Source organism: Patiria miniata, unplaced genomic scaffold (assembly GCF_015706575.1).
Source record: "Patiria miniata isolate m_02_andy unplaced genomic scaffold, ASM1570657v1 HiC_scaffold_18, whole genome shotgun sequence".
Classification (NCBI taxonomy): Eukaryota; Metazoa; Echinodermata; class Asteroidea; order Valvatida; family Asterinidae; genus Patiria; species Patiria miniata.
In genome coordinates this window covers 11,842,084-11,858,405 of record NW_024037056.1, presented here as the reverse complement: position 1 = coordinate 11,858,405, position 16,322 = coordinate 11,842,084, and the positions used below count along the sequence as shown (strand labels likewise).

The following is a 16,322-nucleotide window of genomic DNA, read 5'->3' as shown; positions in this document are numbered from 1 at the left end:
TGAAGTGCTCATTAAGCAACAATAAACATGCTTTATTTCAGGTTATTTAACTCCTTAGCATAAATGTCACATTTTAACTACTTTATTTTGAGTTTTCCTCGGAAAAAATTAGCTGACATGAAAGAGGACATATGTAGCCTTCCGATTTTACAAAAGAGTCATTTTTGAAATTTCCACCCCTAGTGACCTATTTTGGGCTGTATCTTGGAATCATAATTGCCGACAAACGACTGATTTAGCTTGATCGCATCACAATTATTGAGTCCAAAGGAGCCTTAACCCTTCTACATAGCTACAATTTTGTTGGGAAAAATTAAAAAGACAATTTATTGACAATATATGCGCAAAATATATTGTAAATGTATGAATTAAAAAAAAGAAAACAAAAAAGGTGGGCCAGAAAAAGGAAGCAAGCGGAGACGAGGAAATTGGTTTATTTTTTACTTGGCCTAATAGAAAATTGTTTTATTGGTTAATTTATGGTTTTTATAATTTTGAAGAAAAAAATGTTTGGCACTGCAAACTTTGATAGGTGATGAAACGTATAGCAATTAAAAGGAATTAATTAGACAAATTTTAAAGACGCAAAAATGTCAGCCAGTGATCAGAGAGAAAATAGACTTGAAACAGTCCCTTGATCTGTCACACAATGTGCAGTAATACCCTGTCGTAATTCAACCTAAAAATTTCAATTTTTTGAGTACGTAGGTGATAAGCAGAAACGTAGCTTGATCCATTCTTCGGATTAATCATATTAACATTGATACAATTTTCTTAAAAAATATATATATATTTATATGCAATCTTTTCATTAAAAACAATCTGGGTTAGTTTGATAAGTTTGCAGTAGTCAAGTCCATGACAAGTCCATCACAAGCCAATCATAATTCCATCACAAGCCAATCACAATTCCATCACAAGCCAATCACAATTCCATCACAAGCCAATCACAATTCCATCACAAGCCAATCACAATTCCATCACAAGCCAATCACAATTCCATCACAAGCCAATCACAATTCCATCACAAGCCAATCACAATTCCATCACAAGCCAATCACAATTCCATCACAAGCCAATCACAATTCTATCACAAGGTGATCACAAGTCCATCACAAGTCCATCACAAGGCCATCGCAAGTCCATCACAAGCCCATCACAAGTAAATCACAAGCCCATCACAAGTCATCACAAGTCCATCACAAGTCAATCACAAGTCCATCACAAAAGACTCACAAGCCTATCACAAGTCCATCATAAGACTGGACTTGTGATGGACTTGTGATGGACTTGTGATGACTTGTGATGTGCTTGTGATGACTTGTGATGGACTTGTGATGACTTGTGATGGGCTTGTGATGACTTGTGTTGACTTGTGTTGACTTGTGTTAACTTGTGATGACTTGTGATGGGCTTGTGATGACTTGTGATGTGCTTGTGTTGACTTGTGATGACTTGTGATGGACTTGTGATGGACTTGTGATGACTTGTGATGTGCTTGTGTTGACTTGTGATGACTTGTGATGGACTTGTGATGACTTGTGATGACTCGTGATGGACTTGTGATGACTTGTGATGACTTGTGATGGACTTGTGATGGACTTGTGAATGGAAGGATGATTTACTTCTGACAGGACTTGTGATAGACTAACTAGACTTCACTGCTGTTCTCAGACCTTACTTTTCCTATACTTTGTCAAAGTTGTGTGTCCAGACCGGTTTGCGTTTCTCAATGAACGCCTGGATTCCTTCCTGCCCGTCAACGAGGCCAAGATTCTGCACCATCACCTCGCTAGCTTGCCTGTAAGAAGCAAAGAAAGAGTTTTGCTCTAAGATAACCGAGTGGTGGTATGGATTGTTAGGTTTGCAGTCTCGTATCGAGTCAATGAGTTTCGTGACCCGACTCGAGTCACGAAATTCAGCGAGTGGAGTTAAGTCATTAGGGTAAACAAGGTAATTTTGTCAAGTCAAGTCAGATTCTTGCTAAAGTCAATCCCGGACAGTCGGACACGCTACCAATTCCACCATGAAGGCCCCCTTGAATGGCGGAAGCATTGTGCTAGCTATTGTTCAGATAATCCATCATGGAGCAGTTGCTTTGTACAATAGCATACACAATGGTTTCTCCATTGAAGGGGGCCACGTGAGTGTACAGTGATCTCGTCCGGGGGTTCGTCTATAGACTTGACAAGTAGACAAGAATGTGCGAGTCATTCATTACCCATATGCCTCCGCTCTCGTCTTCTTCATCTGGCTGTTGAAGCACGCCTTGCCCAGGGCTATGACCGACCGGCTGGCCGTGCAGATCTTGTCTGTTAGTTTGTTGGTTTCCTCCTCCAGTGAGTCGTGTGGGACGACTTTGCTGACCAGGCCGTGCTTCAAGGCAACTGCAAGACAAAATTGATCAGAAATTGATCACTTGAACGCATTCAAGGCTTCCACATGCGGTGTCAGCATTGCATACTTGGAATCCGATGGTTCGACTTCATTTCTAATGCAATCATCCAACAGCGTTTGGGGATTGGCAGCATTTTGTCTGAGATCTCAGGGAGGCGACACACCCTTTGTGATCACGTTCGGCGCCTCCAAGCTACTGCCCCTGCTCGTCTTGCCCTTGATGCTGCCATCCAGTTCTACCTTTTTTGGCAACGGCCTGCCACCTGGACCAGGCCTCGTGGTTGTCCCCGGCTTACCTGGCTTAAGCAGGTTGTGGATGCTGTGCAGCTGTCACCAATCGAGTGCTGGTCTCTTGCCCTTGACCAGGGAGGTTGGAGGTCACTACAACCCACTGATGGTCAAGTGCAGCAGTAAGTACGTAGTCAGTATGTCATTGATCAGTGCATTAAGGAATCGGTAACAAATTACTCCTGAATTCACGCATTTAGAAATAATAATATTACAGTCGGCTAGCCAATCAATGAAGAGAAGAACTCCACAATTACAATTTGTTTTATTTTAGAATGAAATACAGGTATTCAATCAATCAATTTAGAAATCAATTTCCGGAAAGATTTCCATATACGAAGTTCACTAATTTTCCTCTGTATTGACTAACAAGCCCCCAGATAGCAATTTCATGTCATCAAAGTCAATTTGAGCAGTGAGAAAATACAAGCATTTTCTTAGAAAACACTTAGAATTTTTCAGTCCAATCTCATAGGGTTTGTACACAGGGTGTTGAGTGAACTTCGTATATGGAAATCTTTCCCAATTTCCCAATTAATTGTTCAATTAATTCATTTTTACGATCAAAAAAGTGCAAGTATTAATGAGTCAGTTTCTTTCTAAATTAGTCAATTAAATAATTGCTTCCATCAGATCAAAAATCAATACATGCAATAATGCATTAATCTCCCAATAAATCAATTAATTGATGGGTTTCCAAATAACCAATCAATAACACAGTCTGCCACAGGTTTAACATTTTACTTTTTGTATCTGATTAATCCATCCAATAATCAATTGGTAAATCATCAATCTCAACCAATTACTTAATCAATAATTGATTGATCAATAAATCACTCAGGATCAATCTATTGATAACTCAATTGACGGATTGACTTATAAATCAATCATGATCCATCACTCAGTTGATGGACCAATCAACCAATCGTGATCAATCAATCGATTATCATCAATCGATTGATGCATCAACCAATCAATCGTGGTCAATCAATAATCAATCAATTACTTTATTGATCAACCAATCAATAATTGTCTTATTGATCATCTTATCAAATTCTTAATTCTTACCATCGGCTGAGATGGGCTCTCCAGTGAACAGCATCTCCATGGCTAGTTTCCTGGGCACCGCCCTGCCGAGAGCCACCCCAGGCGTTGAACAGAAGAGTCCAATATTCACTCTGAAAAAAAGGAAACACACCACAATTCAGTCAAGTAATATCCGTTTCAAGTAGCGTTCCAGAGTTATGCCCAACCAAAATGTAATTAAAGTAACATCACTAAATAAAATTTAATTTCAGATGGGCAAGTTTAATGATTTTCCATTGATGGGACTCTGGAGTCATTTTGAACCAGTGTTAAAATAAATCTTGCATGTATAGTCGCTCTTAATTGTTTAAAAAACAAACTTGTTCTACTCTTCAGAATAATTTAATTTGGCACGACTCTAAGATGCAAGTTTGAAACAGTATACTTCTATTTTCAAGAACATTTTTGTAAACTTATGCATTCTTTTATTCATTCATCATTTTTTTATATTAAACAAACTGTTTTGTGAACAACATTAACACTGTAACAACAAATTAAAGCACGGATCAGCAAGAAAATGAATCCGTACAACTTACAGTCCAAAAGTATCTTCAGGCTTTCTTATGAATTCAGGTAAATTGGAGCAAAAATATACTGCAGCTGAAGTTCCCGATTTTAGATTTTAAAATCTGGAGAAACAATTTCACAGCACATCTTCTCTTACCCCGGCGTTGCAAATCTGGCATTCTCAGAGGCGACGGCGATGTCACAGCTAGCTACCAGTTGACAACCAGCGGCAGTCGCCAATCCTACAAAAAAAAGAGATTAAAAAAATAGGAATAAAGCCCCCCCCCCCCCCCCCCCCCCCGAAAATATTCGGTCTCTGGTCAGACCAAAGTTCCGGAATTGATGCGGCGACGCGGCTTTTTTTTTTTTTTTTTGCTTTTTTTTTTTTCAAGCTTTGATTGTACAGACAAGGTGGGGTACTATTTTGCTTTTTTTGGTGTCCTCATGTACATTGGTGTCCTCCATAATTTGCCTTGGTGCTCTCGATCATTTGCCTTGGTGGTATTTCCCATTCCTTGGTGCTCTTTGGTAAAAGAAATTGAGGAGGTGCAGCAATAGAGGGCGCTGTTGGAGCTACCGCGGAACATTTTGGAAAAAAAAAAGGTTGACGCGCATGATTAAAATCGACGCGCGCGCTGACCAGAGACCGACTACTTTTTTGTTTTGGCCTAAAAAAAAATAATCTAAACAAGTTTTGGAAAGCTTTTTCCCTTTCTGAACTTGAGTAAACCAAATAAAAAAACATAACACCTTTCCTAACATTCTGTGATCAAATTTCTCCCGATTTAGAATAAAAATTGTCTGTCAAGTATATTTTAGTGACTACGCCTTAATTGTTTGTCATTTACATGCTATGATGAACAGTCACAGCCATTAAAAAATGTCCATTGTGGATAGGGTCTCATAGTTTGAATTCTCAAGGTCTGGTACCCAACCTACCTTGCACCTGGGCTATGACTGGCACCGGCATGTCCTGTACTAGCATCATGACCTGACTACACGTCTTCATGACTTGGTATTGAAAGTCTCTGCCATGCTCTGTGGTCTGTAAAATTGTTCGAAAAACTTTGTTTTAGCTATGTAGTTGCTCAAATGTGTAAAGCACACAATTTTTCTACCAAACTGGAGCAGTACATTATTATTATTACCCCTGCTCATCGGGCAAATGACAAAAATACTGAAGACCATTTCAGGCTCTCAGCTCCTTGGGGAGTATACAGCTCGATGTCGCCTCAGAGGTACAAAATCAAACTCAACATCTGACCCTGCTGTCACAGGCACTGGTATCCATTTACTCCTAGGTGGGGAGAAGCAATTGTGACAAAGTGCCTTGCCCAAGGACACACATACACCAAAACCCCAGGCTGGACTCAAACTGTAGAACTCTCAACTCTTTACTACGAACCGACTTTTCAATGCCAGTCAATCAGACAGTGCGCACTGACCAATCAGATTACGACATTTTGGTCAGGTGACCACGGAAGCTCGGTCAAACTCAGTCACAATCACTCACAATATGCAACTCTTGAACCTTGACCAATGAAATAAGTGCACTTGGTTGTGAATATGCATGAGGCTAATTAATGAAAAGTGGGCGGGTCTTATGGCCAAATGTGGAACGGTCCCTCGATACTTGCCAGTTCTTTCAGGTTGTGGCCGGATGAGAAGACCGGTCCCGACGACGCTATGACGATGGCTCGCAGATCCTCGCCGCCAACTTGGTGCATGAGATCCTCCTTCAGGCTCTGCAGCATGTCCAGCGACAGGGCATTCCTGAGATGAAAAATTCAAGTAAGTTGTTGAAAAAGGTAGAGGTAAAGGAGACGAACCTGTTTTAACAGGAACAGTCATATGATGCAACATTTGAGACCAGGTTCACAGACCGTACGTCATGTAGATACACTACACGCTACACACTTTTCACAGACCGCACGTCGTGTAGATACACTACACGCTACACATACTGAGCATGCGAAACATCCCTCAATATAATATTAATGGGAACATGGAGCTTTAAAACACAGCTCCATGATTGGAACTAGTTTCTGCCACAGTGCCAGAGCTTTGATGTCTACAGCATAGACACAGTGCTAAGGAGGTCTACATCATCTACATGTGTACACAGTGGTTAAGAGGTCTACATCATCTACACAGTGGTTAAGAGGTCTACAGCATCTACACAGTGGTTAAGAGGTCTACAGCATCTACACAGTGGTTAAGAGGTCTACAGCATCTACACAGTGGTTAAGAGGTCTACATCATCTACACAGTGGTTAAGAGGTCTACAGCATCTACACAGTGGTTAAGAGGTCTACAGCATCTACACAGTGCTTAAGAGGTCTACACTATCTACACAGTGCTAAATAGATCTACAGCATCTACACAGTGCTAAAGAGGTCTACAGCATCTACACAGTGGTTAAGAAGTCTACAGCATCTACACAGTGGTTAAGAGGTCTACACTATCTACACAGTGCTAAATAGATCTACAGCATCTACACAGTGCTAAAGAGGTCTACACTATCTACATAATGCTAAAGGGGTCTTCAACATCTCTTTAGCACTGTGTACGTATCGGACCCAAGCCAACTCGGACCCATGCCAATTCAGACCCACTACCAAATCGGACCCACAACCAACTCGGACTCATTATGCACGTTTTCAAACATTCCCCATTCCGTATCAAGTTACATGTGTTACAGTGATGCTGGGTCCTTGCTCTATGGTATAATTTTTCATTGTAATTGTAATGCGATAACTCTAGTAAAACTTTTACTAAAATTGTATTTTATTATTTATTAATTTTTTTTAAAAATTAACACATGTTAAGTGATATCGTTCATGCCATTTTTCTCATGTTATTTCATTTTTAATCCAAACTTTATACGTAACGAAATTAACACATCCAGCACAGATCTTCATAGAAAAATAAAATCGGAAAGCATGAACATTCAAATATAAACACTTGCAAACAAAACATTATTCATTTGTATATAATACTGGATAAAACTAAAGTCAATAAATAAAATATAAGATATAAACCATTCACGGATCTAAACGATAAGCAACTTCAAAACACCAACAAAAGTCAGCATATTTTGAATATGAAATTAAAAGCCTAGATGGGTAACAAATAATATAAATAACTATAAAACTACCTTACAGTTTGAATAAAAGAAACGTGCCATTTCCAAGTGCCAAAAAAATATGAAAAAAATAAAAAAACGTTTGATTTAAAAGATACATCAACACCACTGCATACACTTTATAAGAAAAACGAAGGTTCCATATGAATCTATATATAAGTATAAAAAGTTAAAAGAACAAAAATCAAAGTAAGCATGTGAATAAAAACAATAGTCAATTACTTTTTTGCCTAAATAGTAATTTCAAATGAAAAACATCCTCTGACCTCACTGAAACATGTTCACTGCCTCGTAGTACATAAAAAATACTGTTCGGTTGCCATTTGTTTCACATCCTAAAATAACAACAAATGTGTAGGTTACCGTTCGTCGTAGTGATCGTACAATGTATATCAAAGATATATGTAGGTCTACATTGTGCACATCTGTAATTGGATGCGAGCAGGTTACCGTTCATCACAGATCAAAAATATAAACAATTTGGTAAGGCCTCTTTCAAATGTGCTTATGCCGTGTCGAATAAAATTGATTTAGTGTTACGTTAGCATGGCATAAGTGCGGCAGTGTCTTCAAACATATCGAACTTAATTACAACCGCCTAGTCAAAATTAAATACCCCAACATGGCGGACCAACAGTCACAACGAAAAATATGATTTTGTGCTCTTAATCGATTACAGTTACATAATGTTTTGCTTCAACAGGCTTAAGGTTACCATTTTGTAAGGAACCAGGCTTTAAAGGGATTTAAAGTTGGTGTACATGTATACATGTTTTGTTGGGTGAAAACACCTTGAACAAACATTTTCAAATTAAGTTGATAATTTTTTAGTAATGAGCTTTCCAATGAATCATCACACAACAAAAACAGCCCATGACAAGTAATCAACTAATTAATTTCAACTTTGGCGGGACGCTCCTTAAAACATATACCGTACCAGCCTGTACAAAATGATATATGGTAGGCCTAATCTTTGGGCCTAACCTGCTTTACATGTACGTACACATCTCTTGGTTTAGCTTCATATACAGATATTCCCGCCATGGTTAAGTCACGGTTTCGAAAAGCTAAGCACGTTGAGTTTCATGACGTTCAAAACGATAAGCGTTTAGCAACAACTTCCATACACATCATAAAGTACCGCTCAGCGACGGCAAAAGAAAACAATAAAAGCCGAATATAATACAGAATACATCCGACACTGTAAGATGACCTATAATCCCTAAACTAATGATTGAATCATCGTTGGGTCAGAGTTGGTCGTGCTTGGGTCCGAAATGGTAGTGGTTCCAGGTTGGCCGTGGGTCCGAATTGGTAGTGGTCTGAATTGGTAGTGGGTCCGAGTTTGCGTGGGTCCGAGTTGGCGTGGGTCTGAGTTGGCATGAGTTTAGTTGATTTGGGTCCGAGTTGACCGGATACCATATGCTGTAGCCCTCTTTAGCACTGTGTAGATGCTGTAGACCTCTTAACCACTGTGTAGATGCTGTAGATCTCTTTAGCACTGTGTAGATGCTGTAGATCTCTTAACCACTGTGTAGATGCTGTAGACCTCTTAAGCACTGTGTAGATGCTGTAGACCTCTTAAGCACTGTGTAGATGCTGTAGACCTCTTTAGCACTGTGTAGATGCTGTAGACTTCTTAACCACTGTGTAGATGCTGTAGACCTCTTAAGCACTGTGTAGATGCTGTAGACCTCTTAACCACTGTGTAGATGCTGTAGACTTCTTAACCACTGTGTAGATGCTGTAGACTTCTTAACCACTGTGTAGATGCTGTAGACTTCTTAACCACTGTGTAGATGCTGTACACTTCTTAACCACTGTGTAGATGCTGTAGACCTCTTTAGCACTGTGTAGATGCTGTAGACCTCTTTAGCACTGTGTAGATAGTGTAGACCTCTTAACCACTGTGTAGATGCTGTAGACTTCTTAACCACTGTGTAGATGCTGTAGACTTCTTAACCACTGTGTAGATGCTGTAGACCTCTTTAGCACTGTGTAGATGCTGTAGACCTCTTAACCACTGTGTAGATGCTGTAGACCTCTTAAGCACTGTGTAGATGCTGTAGACCTCTTAAGCACTGTGTAGATGCTGTAGACTTCTTAACCACTGTGTAGATGCTGTAGACCTCTTTAGCACTGTGTAGATGCTGTAGACCTCTTTAGCACTGTGTAGATAGTGTAGACCTCTTAACCACTGTGTAGATGCTGTAGACTTCTTAACCACTGTGTAGATGCTGTAGACTTCTTAACCACTGTGTAGATGCTGTAGACCTCTTTAGCACTGTGTAGATGCTGTAGACCTCTTAACCACTGTGTAGATGCTGTAGACCTCTTTAGCACTGTGTAGATGCTGTACACTTCTTAACCACTGTGTAGATGCTGTAGACCTCTTAACCACTGTGTAGATGCTGTAGATCTCTTTAGCACTGTGTAGATGCTGTAGACCTCTTAACCACTGTGTAGATGCTGTAGACCTCTTTAGCACTGTGTAGATGCTGTAGACCTCTTTAGCACTGTGTAGATGCTGTAGACCTCTTAACCACTGTGTAGATGCTGTAGACCTCTTAAGCACTGTGTAGATGCTGTAGACCTCTTAAGCACTGTGTAGATGCTGTAGATCTCCTAACCACTGTGTAGATGCTGTAGACTTCTTAACCACTGTGTAGATGCTGTAGACTTCTTAACCACTGTGTAGATGCTGTAGACCTCTTAACCACTGTGTAGATGCTTTAGATCTCTTAACCACTGTGTAGATGCTGTAGACCTTTTTAGCACTGTGTAGATGCTGTAGACCTCTTAACCACTGTGTAGATGCTGTAGACCTCTTAACCACTGTGTAGATGCTGTAGACCTCTTAACCACTGTGTAGATGCTGTAGATCTCTTAACCACTGTGTAGATGCTGTAGACCTTTTTAGCACTGTGTAGATGCTGTAGACCTCTTAACCACTGTGTAGATGCTGTAGACCTCTTAAGCACTGTGTAGATGCTGTAGATCTCATAACCACTGTGTAGATGCTGTAGACTTCTTAACCACTGTGTAGATGCTGTAGACCTCTTAACCACTGTGTAGATGCTGTAGACCTTTTTAGCACTGTGTAGATAGTGTAGACCTCTTAAGCACTGTGTAGATGCTGTAGATCTCTTAACCACTGTGTAGATGCTGTAGACCTTTTTAGCACTGTGTAGATGCTGTAGACCTCTTAACCACTGTGTAGATGCTGTAGACCTCTTAAGCACTGTGTAGATGCTGTAGATCTCATAACCACTGTGTAGATGCTGTAGACTTCTTAACCACTGTGTAGATGCTGTAGACCTCTTAACCACTGTGTAGATGCTGTAGATCTCTTTAGCACTGTGTAGATGCTGTAGACCTCATTAGCACTGTGTAGATGCTGTAGATCTCTTAACCACTGTGTAGATAGTGTATAGACCTCTTTAGCACTGTGTAGATGCTGTAGACCTCTTTAGCACCGTGTAGACAGTGTAGATCTTTTTGTGTGCATGTGACCGTAAGAGAGGGTACACGATTGGATATTGAACTGTGTGTTCTGGAATTACGTACATGACCAATGCGCATGCTTCCATATTAAAGATATGTCACGTCATAAGCAGGTTGTCCGTGATCAATCTAGCTTCATCCCTGCTGCCTTGTGAGGGCGCTTTATTGGTGTAGGGTGTAGTGTATCTACACGCACATAGTGCAAAAATTTTTGGTCTCAAATCTTGCGGGGTATAAGTAATTGAGGTGAAGTGCCTTACTCAAGGGCACAACACGCATGGCCATGGCACGGGGCTCGAACCCACAACCTCACGATCATGAATCTTGTGCTCCACCGCTAGACCACACGTGCCTACAAGTTTTTGAATCCTTGAATTAGATTGTATAATACAAATACGACATGGTTTGGAGGGGAAGTAATGCACAAATATTTACTGGCCCCAGCTGTTGGGATGTAGTGCACAAATATGCCACAGTCTGAGAGTGGACAGTTGGTATTAGCTCCCGAGGTATTAGAAGATGATAAAATAGTTTGCGAGGCAATTAGGCTTTGGCTCGCGCTCATGAATATGTATGAGGTATGGTAATACGTGCAGTGCGTGTGTAGGGTAGCTTCTTTTATTCTCACTATGCATCTGAATATTGACCAATGAAAGAAGGGGGGCTGAGGTCCAATGGTTATGGTGTTCGACTCGTGTGCCGTGCCATGCCGGGTTTGAATCCTGACGGGGAACATGGCCCTTGTGCTCCTGAGCAAGGCACTTTACCATTATTGCTTCGTCCTTGGGATGGGATGTAAAGCCGTAGGTCCCGTGTTTTGTGTAATGCACGTTAAAGAACCCAGTAACACTTATCGCTAAGAGAAGGGGTTTGCCCCGGTGTTTCTGGCAGTGGCTGCAATATGTGTACGGGAACTGCTGGATGGAGGAGGGGGGAGTGTTATGGGGGAAGTAGGTATTTACAGGGGGTGGGGGTGTTACGGGGGTGGGTATTTGTGAGAGGGGGGGGGGGTGGGGGTGGGGTGGGTTACAGATGGGCGTGGGTGGAGGGGGATGAGGATTCTGCCCCAACCCTGGCCCTTTGAGGGTTTAACACCTTAACTACCCCTCCTCTCAAAAATACTTGATCTGCTGCTGGGAAAGTCCACCATCGGGAGCTGTCCAAGGGATATTTATACCTTCTTTTTGGATCATTCAGGAGTATGGTTCTGACTCCTTGCTCAGTTTGGCTTCTAACGGTAAATGCGACATCCTTGGCCTCCGAGACTCCAGTGGACAGATTCTGTCTGTGTGGTCTGGCACCTGCTGCTCCATACTGCTGCTTTTGAAGAAGAAAAAAATTGGAACTTGGAAAGATTATCATGAATCAAACAGGCGAAAATCCTGAAATGTACAATAGCCATTAAAAAAACAACTGAAATTGAATTTGAAGTTTACCAATTTTAATGAAAGTTTGATCAGATGTAATCTTTACATTTTATAATATGAGAGCAGATCTGGAAATTTTTGGGGGAAAAAAACTTAGGTGTCAGCCTTCCGTTTTTACAATTTTTGGTTCTTCATTTGTTTTATTATGATTCTTGAATGCAAAAGCCTGGGGCACCATATTCGTTTCAACACAATGTGTGTGTGAGTATGTCATTGTATGTAAACACAGGAAATCGTGGACTAGGGATAAGAAGGTGGGTCCGAGTTGAGCTGATACCTACGTAGGTGTGTGTGTGGAGGGGGGATGAATATTTAATATTTAATCCTTATTTTGAAAAAAAAATAGGACAAGAAATAGAACTAAAAGTTAAAAGGCATGAAACTGAAACTGAAAGGAAAGAATGTTGCAACCATTTGACCATGATGCTGCTTTTTCTTCATATATCATCTCAATAAGGGTCACTCATTGAAAATGATGATAAGACATGAATCTGGGACTGAAAAACATTTCCAATTTTGTTAGGAAATACTTTACTTAGAAAAAAGTTCTTGACTCTCCATAGACTTTGTACACAACTGCTAAAGTAGCGTTAGGTTGCAACTTTCTTTCCCATTTTGTCCATGACTTCCCTTGGAAAAACTGAACTTTTTCAACCTTGTTTATTTCTCCCATTAATCTGTCATTTAATTGTCAATTAACTTGTCATACAACCAACTTTAAAAGAACGTACATTTAAAGATGCGGCAACACATCGAAAAACCGCTGGCCTGGCCAATCTTGATGCTGTCATGGGCAGCGCCATCTTGTCGCCTGGTAAACTAAGTCTGGCCCCTGTAACACCATCCACTCACATTGTGAAAACCAGGTCTGGGTGCTAGACCACTTTTGTGGCTGTTCTTTTTCCGGAGGATTGATAAAATAAATGTTTGGTAACAAAATGTAATCAGCCAACATAATTACCAAACTTGGAAAAATTGTTTAAAAAAGTCCCATAACTTCTAAATATCATGTTTGTACCAATATACTCAAACAAAACTCTGACAAATGGCAAAATGTTTTTTTTTTAATTTCCTCACAACTCCCTCACCAACAATTTTATTCACGTTCTTTTGAACTGCTGTGCAACAGTAATATATACAATGTACATGTAAGTAATTTTACTGCAGTAAAACAAGGTCTGTTCAATAAATTATTTCAATAACATGCTTAGTTAGTCTATTATTTTTTAAATTTGATGTCCTTTTTATTTAACACACAGTGTGGTGAAGCTGTCCCACCCAATCCTCAAAAGCCACACTTTATATAAATAAAAATTTCTCAAGACTTTGCTGATACAGGGCGAGTCCGAATGATCTGGACCCAAGATAAAGAAAATATTCAAAATATGTAGCCATTATCAAATCAAGTTCAAATGAGATATGTTATAGGCTGGTATTTTGGACGTATTTGGTTAAAGTTTCATGTATATCCATCGTACCATTTTGAAGAAAAGTACTAGCAAAGAACACACGCTAAAAAACACTCTGACCACGGTTCCATGGTTCAACAAATTTATTGAAATCACATACTGATGTGAAGCAGTATAAAAACAAAAAAAAACTAGTCATGATGACTGACTCACTTGAAGTTATTGACACATTTAAAAAAGGCAAAACCAATTTCGTGTGCAGACTGGAAAATGAGCCACTTCAGTGAAAATGGCATAACTCCTCACCACAGCCACTAATTTGAAAAATTCAAAAAAAAAATTCCTGTGGAAGACAAGGTAATGACCATTTATAAGAAGCACTCAGTTTTTGTTCTCAATATACTCTATTTGCCACCACAAAAAATGGTGAACTGGGGTCCAGATCATTCTGACTGGCCCTGTATTTAGCAAATATTCATTGAAAATAGGTCCAAAACTGAAGGCCCCAGGAAACAGAAACATGGAGAGCTTGCTGAAAAATGGCTGATCTTTGTCAAATACTGATGACCCATTTCTCACAAGGAATTCGGTCTCCCGTCACGAACATAAACTTGCGCACTCTTCCATGCGTACATGATGTACAAATACAAAAGTTGAATAGGTGGGCGCGGACATCTGGGAAGTTTGTTCGTTGGCTTATCTAGCTCCCAGACTTAAGTTCTTGAAACTCAATGCTTCTTGAGTCTGGAGTGCTGAATGGCAACACATAGCAACCGATGAAAACCGGTGTGCAAATGAAAAGATCTTTTCATCGGATGACGTCAGCCCGCCCCCACTTATAGTCGGGTTCCTTGGCTGAGGCGCTACCTCCCTGCGTCAGACTGTTCGAGGGCTTTCTCACGCTGGAGATTCAGGGTGCCAAACCTCTGCAGCATTTCTGTGGATGTGAGGTAGCTGCTTTTGAAGATCAGTTGTTTCCCGTCATCTGAATTTGGAAAAATAATAATAAAATCAAGAGAATTTGAAGAACAAATTTGTTTTATAATGATGGTGTCTGGAACTTAAGCGCCCTCCGTTGACTTTACTCAGGCCATTGCAGGCAAAAAAGAATTAATAAAGGCCTAGGCAATACGAATATGCAAATTGTTGAAACAATGCAAAATTATCACTATTAGGTTGTGCCCTTCACCGATGTATAAACACTGTAGTGTGTTACCTCCCGAGTGAAAGTTGGAAAAAATCATTCAGGTGGGACTTGAACCCACGACATCCTGCTTTCTACTAGAATTTAGAAAGCAGGAGGTCGTGGGTTAGAGTCCCACCCGAGTGATTTTTTCCAACTTTTGCTCAGGAGGTAACACACTGAGTATTAAGTGTTTATATGTCGGTGAAGGGCAAAACCTTATATTGATTTACATCACCCCACACCTGAAAATAAAACAGCGACACTTCACACGAAAAAGAAATTTTTCTGAATTTTGGGGTGGGGGGGGGGGTGAAGTACCCCTCGCTTACCAAATAATATCGTGATTGACGGCAGAGTTCCATCATTCTTCACTTTGGTCTTGATTGCACACTTCATATTTGTCTGTCGGGTGGCGAAATTGGCAATTCTACTCTGAAACTGCCTGCAATAAAGAAATGTAAAATAAAACTAGAGATACTATGTCTGTTTGCAACAAAAGAAAGGGCTTTTTCGCATTATACTTATTTATTATTTACATTTTGTCATTGTGGCCTTGGTTTGTACAAATTCCTCCATGATCCAACAAAAGGAAACATTTTGGAAGCTGATTATTTTTTTTTTAAATATTATAAAAATCATAAAAATCAAGGGATGACATCATCGTGACGTCACACATTTTTCAAAATTGTGTGCATATACATGTTACCTAACAAACATAACCTGTAATACAAAAAGAATTTTGAATTTTGCACATTGTGTTCGTCAGATAGGCCTCAGCCTCAAGTTAACTAAACAAAAGGTCCAAAAATTCAAATAATCATATAAAATTGCATGATGACGTCGTGATGTTTCTCATTTAGGCATATGCACTATTATATTATTTTTATGTACTTCAGTCTTGATGCACAATAATATTATACAGTTTCTCCCTTACGTAGCCCCCTTTGCCCCGCCCATACCCCCCCCCCCTCATCTTTTCATTTCAAACCAAAATTGCAAAAAAAAATCCCAAGAAATCTTGTTAAATATTACCTCGCAGACTCCACATTTGCTTGCCAAGGGCAGAATTCTACAAGAATATTCTTGACAAATTTAAGATGTACATTCTTGATAACTGCCGGCATAATGGTGACCCCAAACGGAAATATTAACGATCAAAGTTGCAGTTGCAATGATTCTGTCAGTGTCAATTGTTTTTGCTTGAGCATGCGAAAAGTTTGCCCACAAATTGTAAAGAGCGCCACCAAGCAGTTCAGAAGTGCACAACCAGTCAGATGAATCGATGATGAAGGACTGGGAACAAGTTTATGGATTATGGGGAAATTCTGGAAAGCTAAGGGCAAAATGACATTTTTGTATTTAAATAATGTGTT

The 16,322-nt window shown here is 40.0% G+C and overlaps 2 protein-coding genes across 3 annotated transcripts; both read right to left on the bottom strand.

Moving 5' to 3' along the window:
- Positions 1 to 1,557: 1,557 nt before the first annotated feature.
- On the bottom strand, positions 1,558 to 13,280 carry LOC119724627 (enoyl-CoA hydratase domain-containing protein 3, mitochondrial-like). 2 transcript variants are annotated; one of them, XM_038195756.1, is made up of 8 exons: positions 13,086 to 13,280; positions 12,105 to 12,247; positions 5,916 to 6,051; positions 5,218 to 5,323; positions 4,436 to 4,520; positions 3,754 to 3,863; positions 2,222 to 2,387; positions 1,558 to 1,801 (listed from the first exon to the last, which is right to left on the bottom strand). In XM_038195756.1, the coding sequence occupies exons 1-8, from the start codon at positions 13,155 to 13,157 to the stop codon at positions 1,687 to 1,689; spliced, it is 933 nt and encodes a 310-aa protein (XP_038051684.1). In that variant the 5' UTR covers positions 13,158 to 13,280; the 3' UTR covers positions 1,558 to 1,686. The 2 variants fall into 2 exon arrangements, with proteins under 2 accessions (XP_038051684.1, XP_038051685.1); XM_038195757.1 differs by having other exon boundaries at positions 12,105 to 12,244.
- Positions 13,281 to 14,577: 1,297 nt separating this feature from the next.
- Positions 14,578 to 16,151, bottom strand: LOC119724626 (39S ribosomal protein L53, mitochondrial-like). The gene is made up of 3 exons (XM_038195755.1): positions 15,982 to 16,151; positions 15,279 to 15,391; positions 14,578 to 14,748 (listed from the first exon to the last, which is right to left on the bottom strand). Exons 1-3 carry the CDS (start codon positions 16,071 to 16,073, stop codon positions 14,627 to 14,629), a joined length of 327 nt encoding a protein of 108 aa, XP_038051683.1. The 5' UTR covers positions 16,074 to 16,151; the 3' UTR covers positions 14,578 to 14,626.
- Between the last annotated feature and the right edge of the window lie 171 nt (positions 16,152 to 16,322).

What these genes read in the sequence shown, in the direction of transcription:
- LOC119724627 (XM_038195756.1), bottom strand. Translation starts at nt 13,157, where the DNA reads ATGGCGCTGCCCATGACAGCATCAAGATTGGCCAGGCCAGCGGTTTTT. An exon ending in GTGTTGCCGCATCTTTAAAT is followed by an intron (nt 12,248 to 13,085) that starts GTACGTTCTTTT and finishes CTTCTTCAAAAG; the next exon opens with CAGCAGTATGGAGCAGCAGG. An exon ending in ACGAGAGCGGAGGCATATGG is followed by an intron (nt 1,802 to 2,221) that starts GTAATGAATGAC and finishes TGCTTCTTACAG; the next exon opens with GCAAGCTAGCGAGGTGATGG.
- LOC119724626 (XM_038195755.1), bottom strand. Translation starts at nt 16,073, where the DNA reads ATGCCGGCAGTTATCAAGAATGTACATCTTAAATTTGTCAAGAATATT. An exon ending in GCAAATGTGGAGTCTGCGAG is followed by an intron (nt 15,392 to 15,981) that starts GTAATATTTAAC and finishes TCTTTATTGCAG; the next exon opens with GCAGTTTCAGAGTAGAATTG. An exon ending in GTCAATCACGATATTATTTG is followed by an intron (nt 14,749 to 15,278) that starts GTAAGCGAGGGG and finishes TTCCAAATTCAG; the next exon opens with ATGACGGGAAACAACTGATC.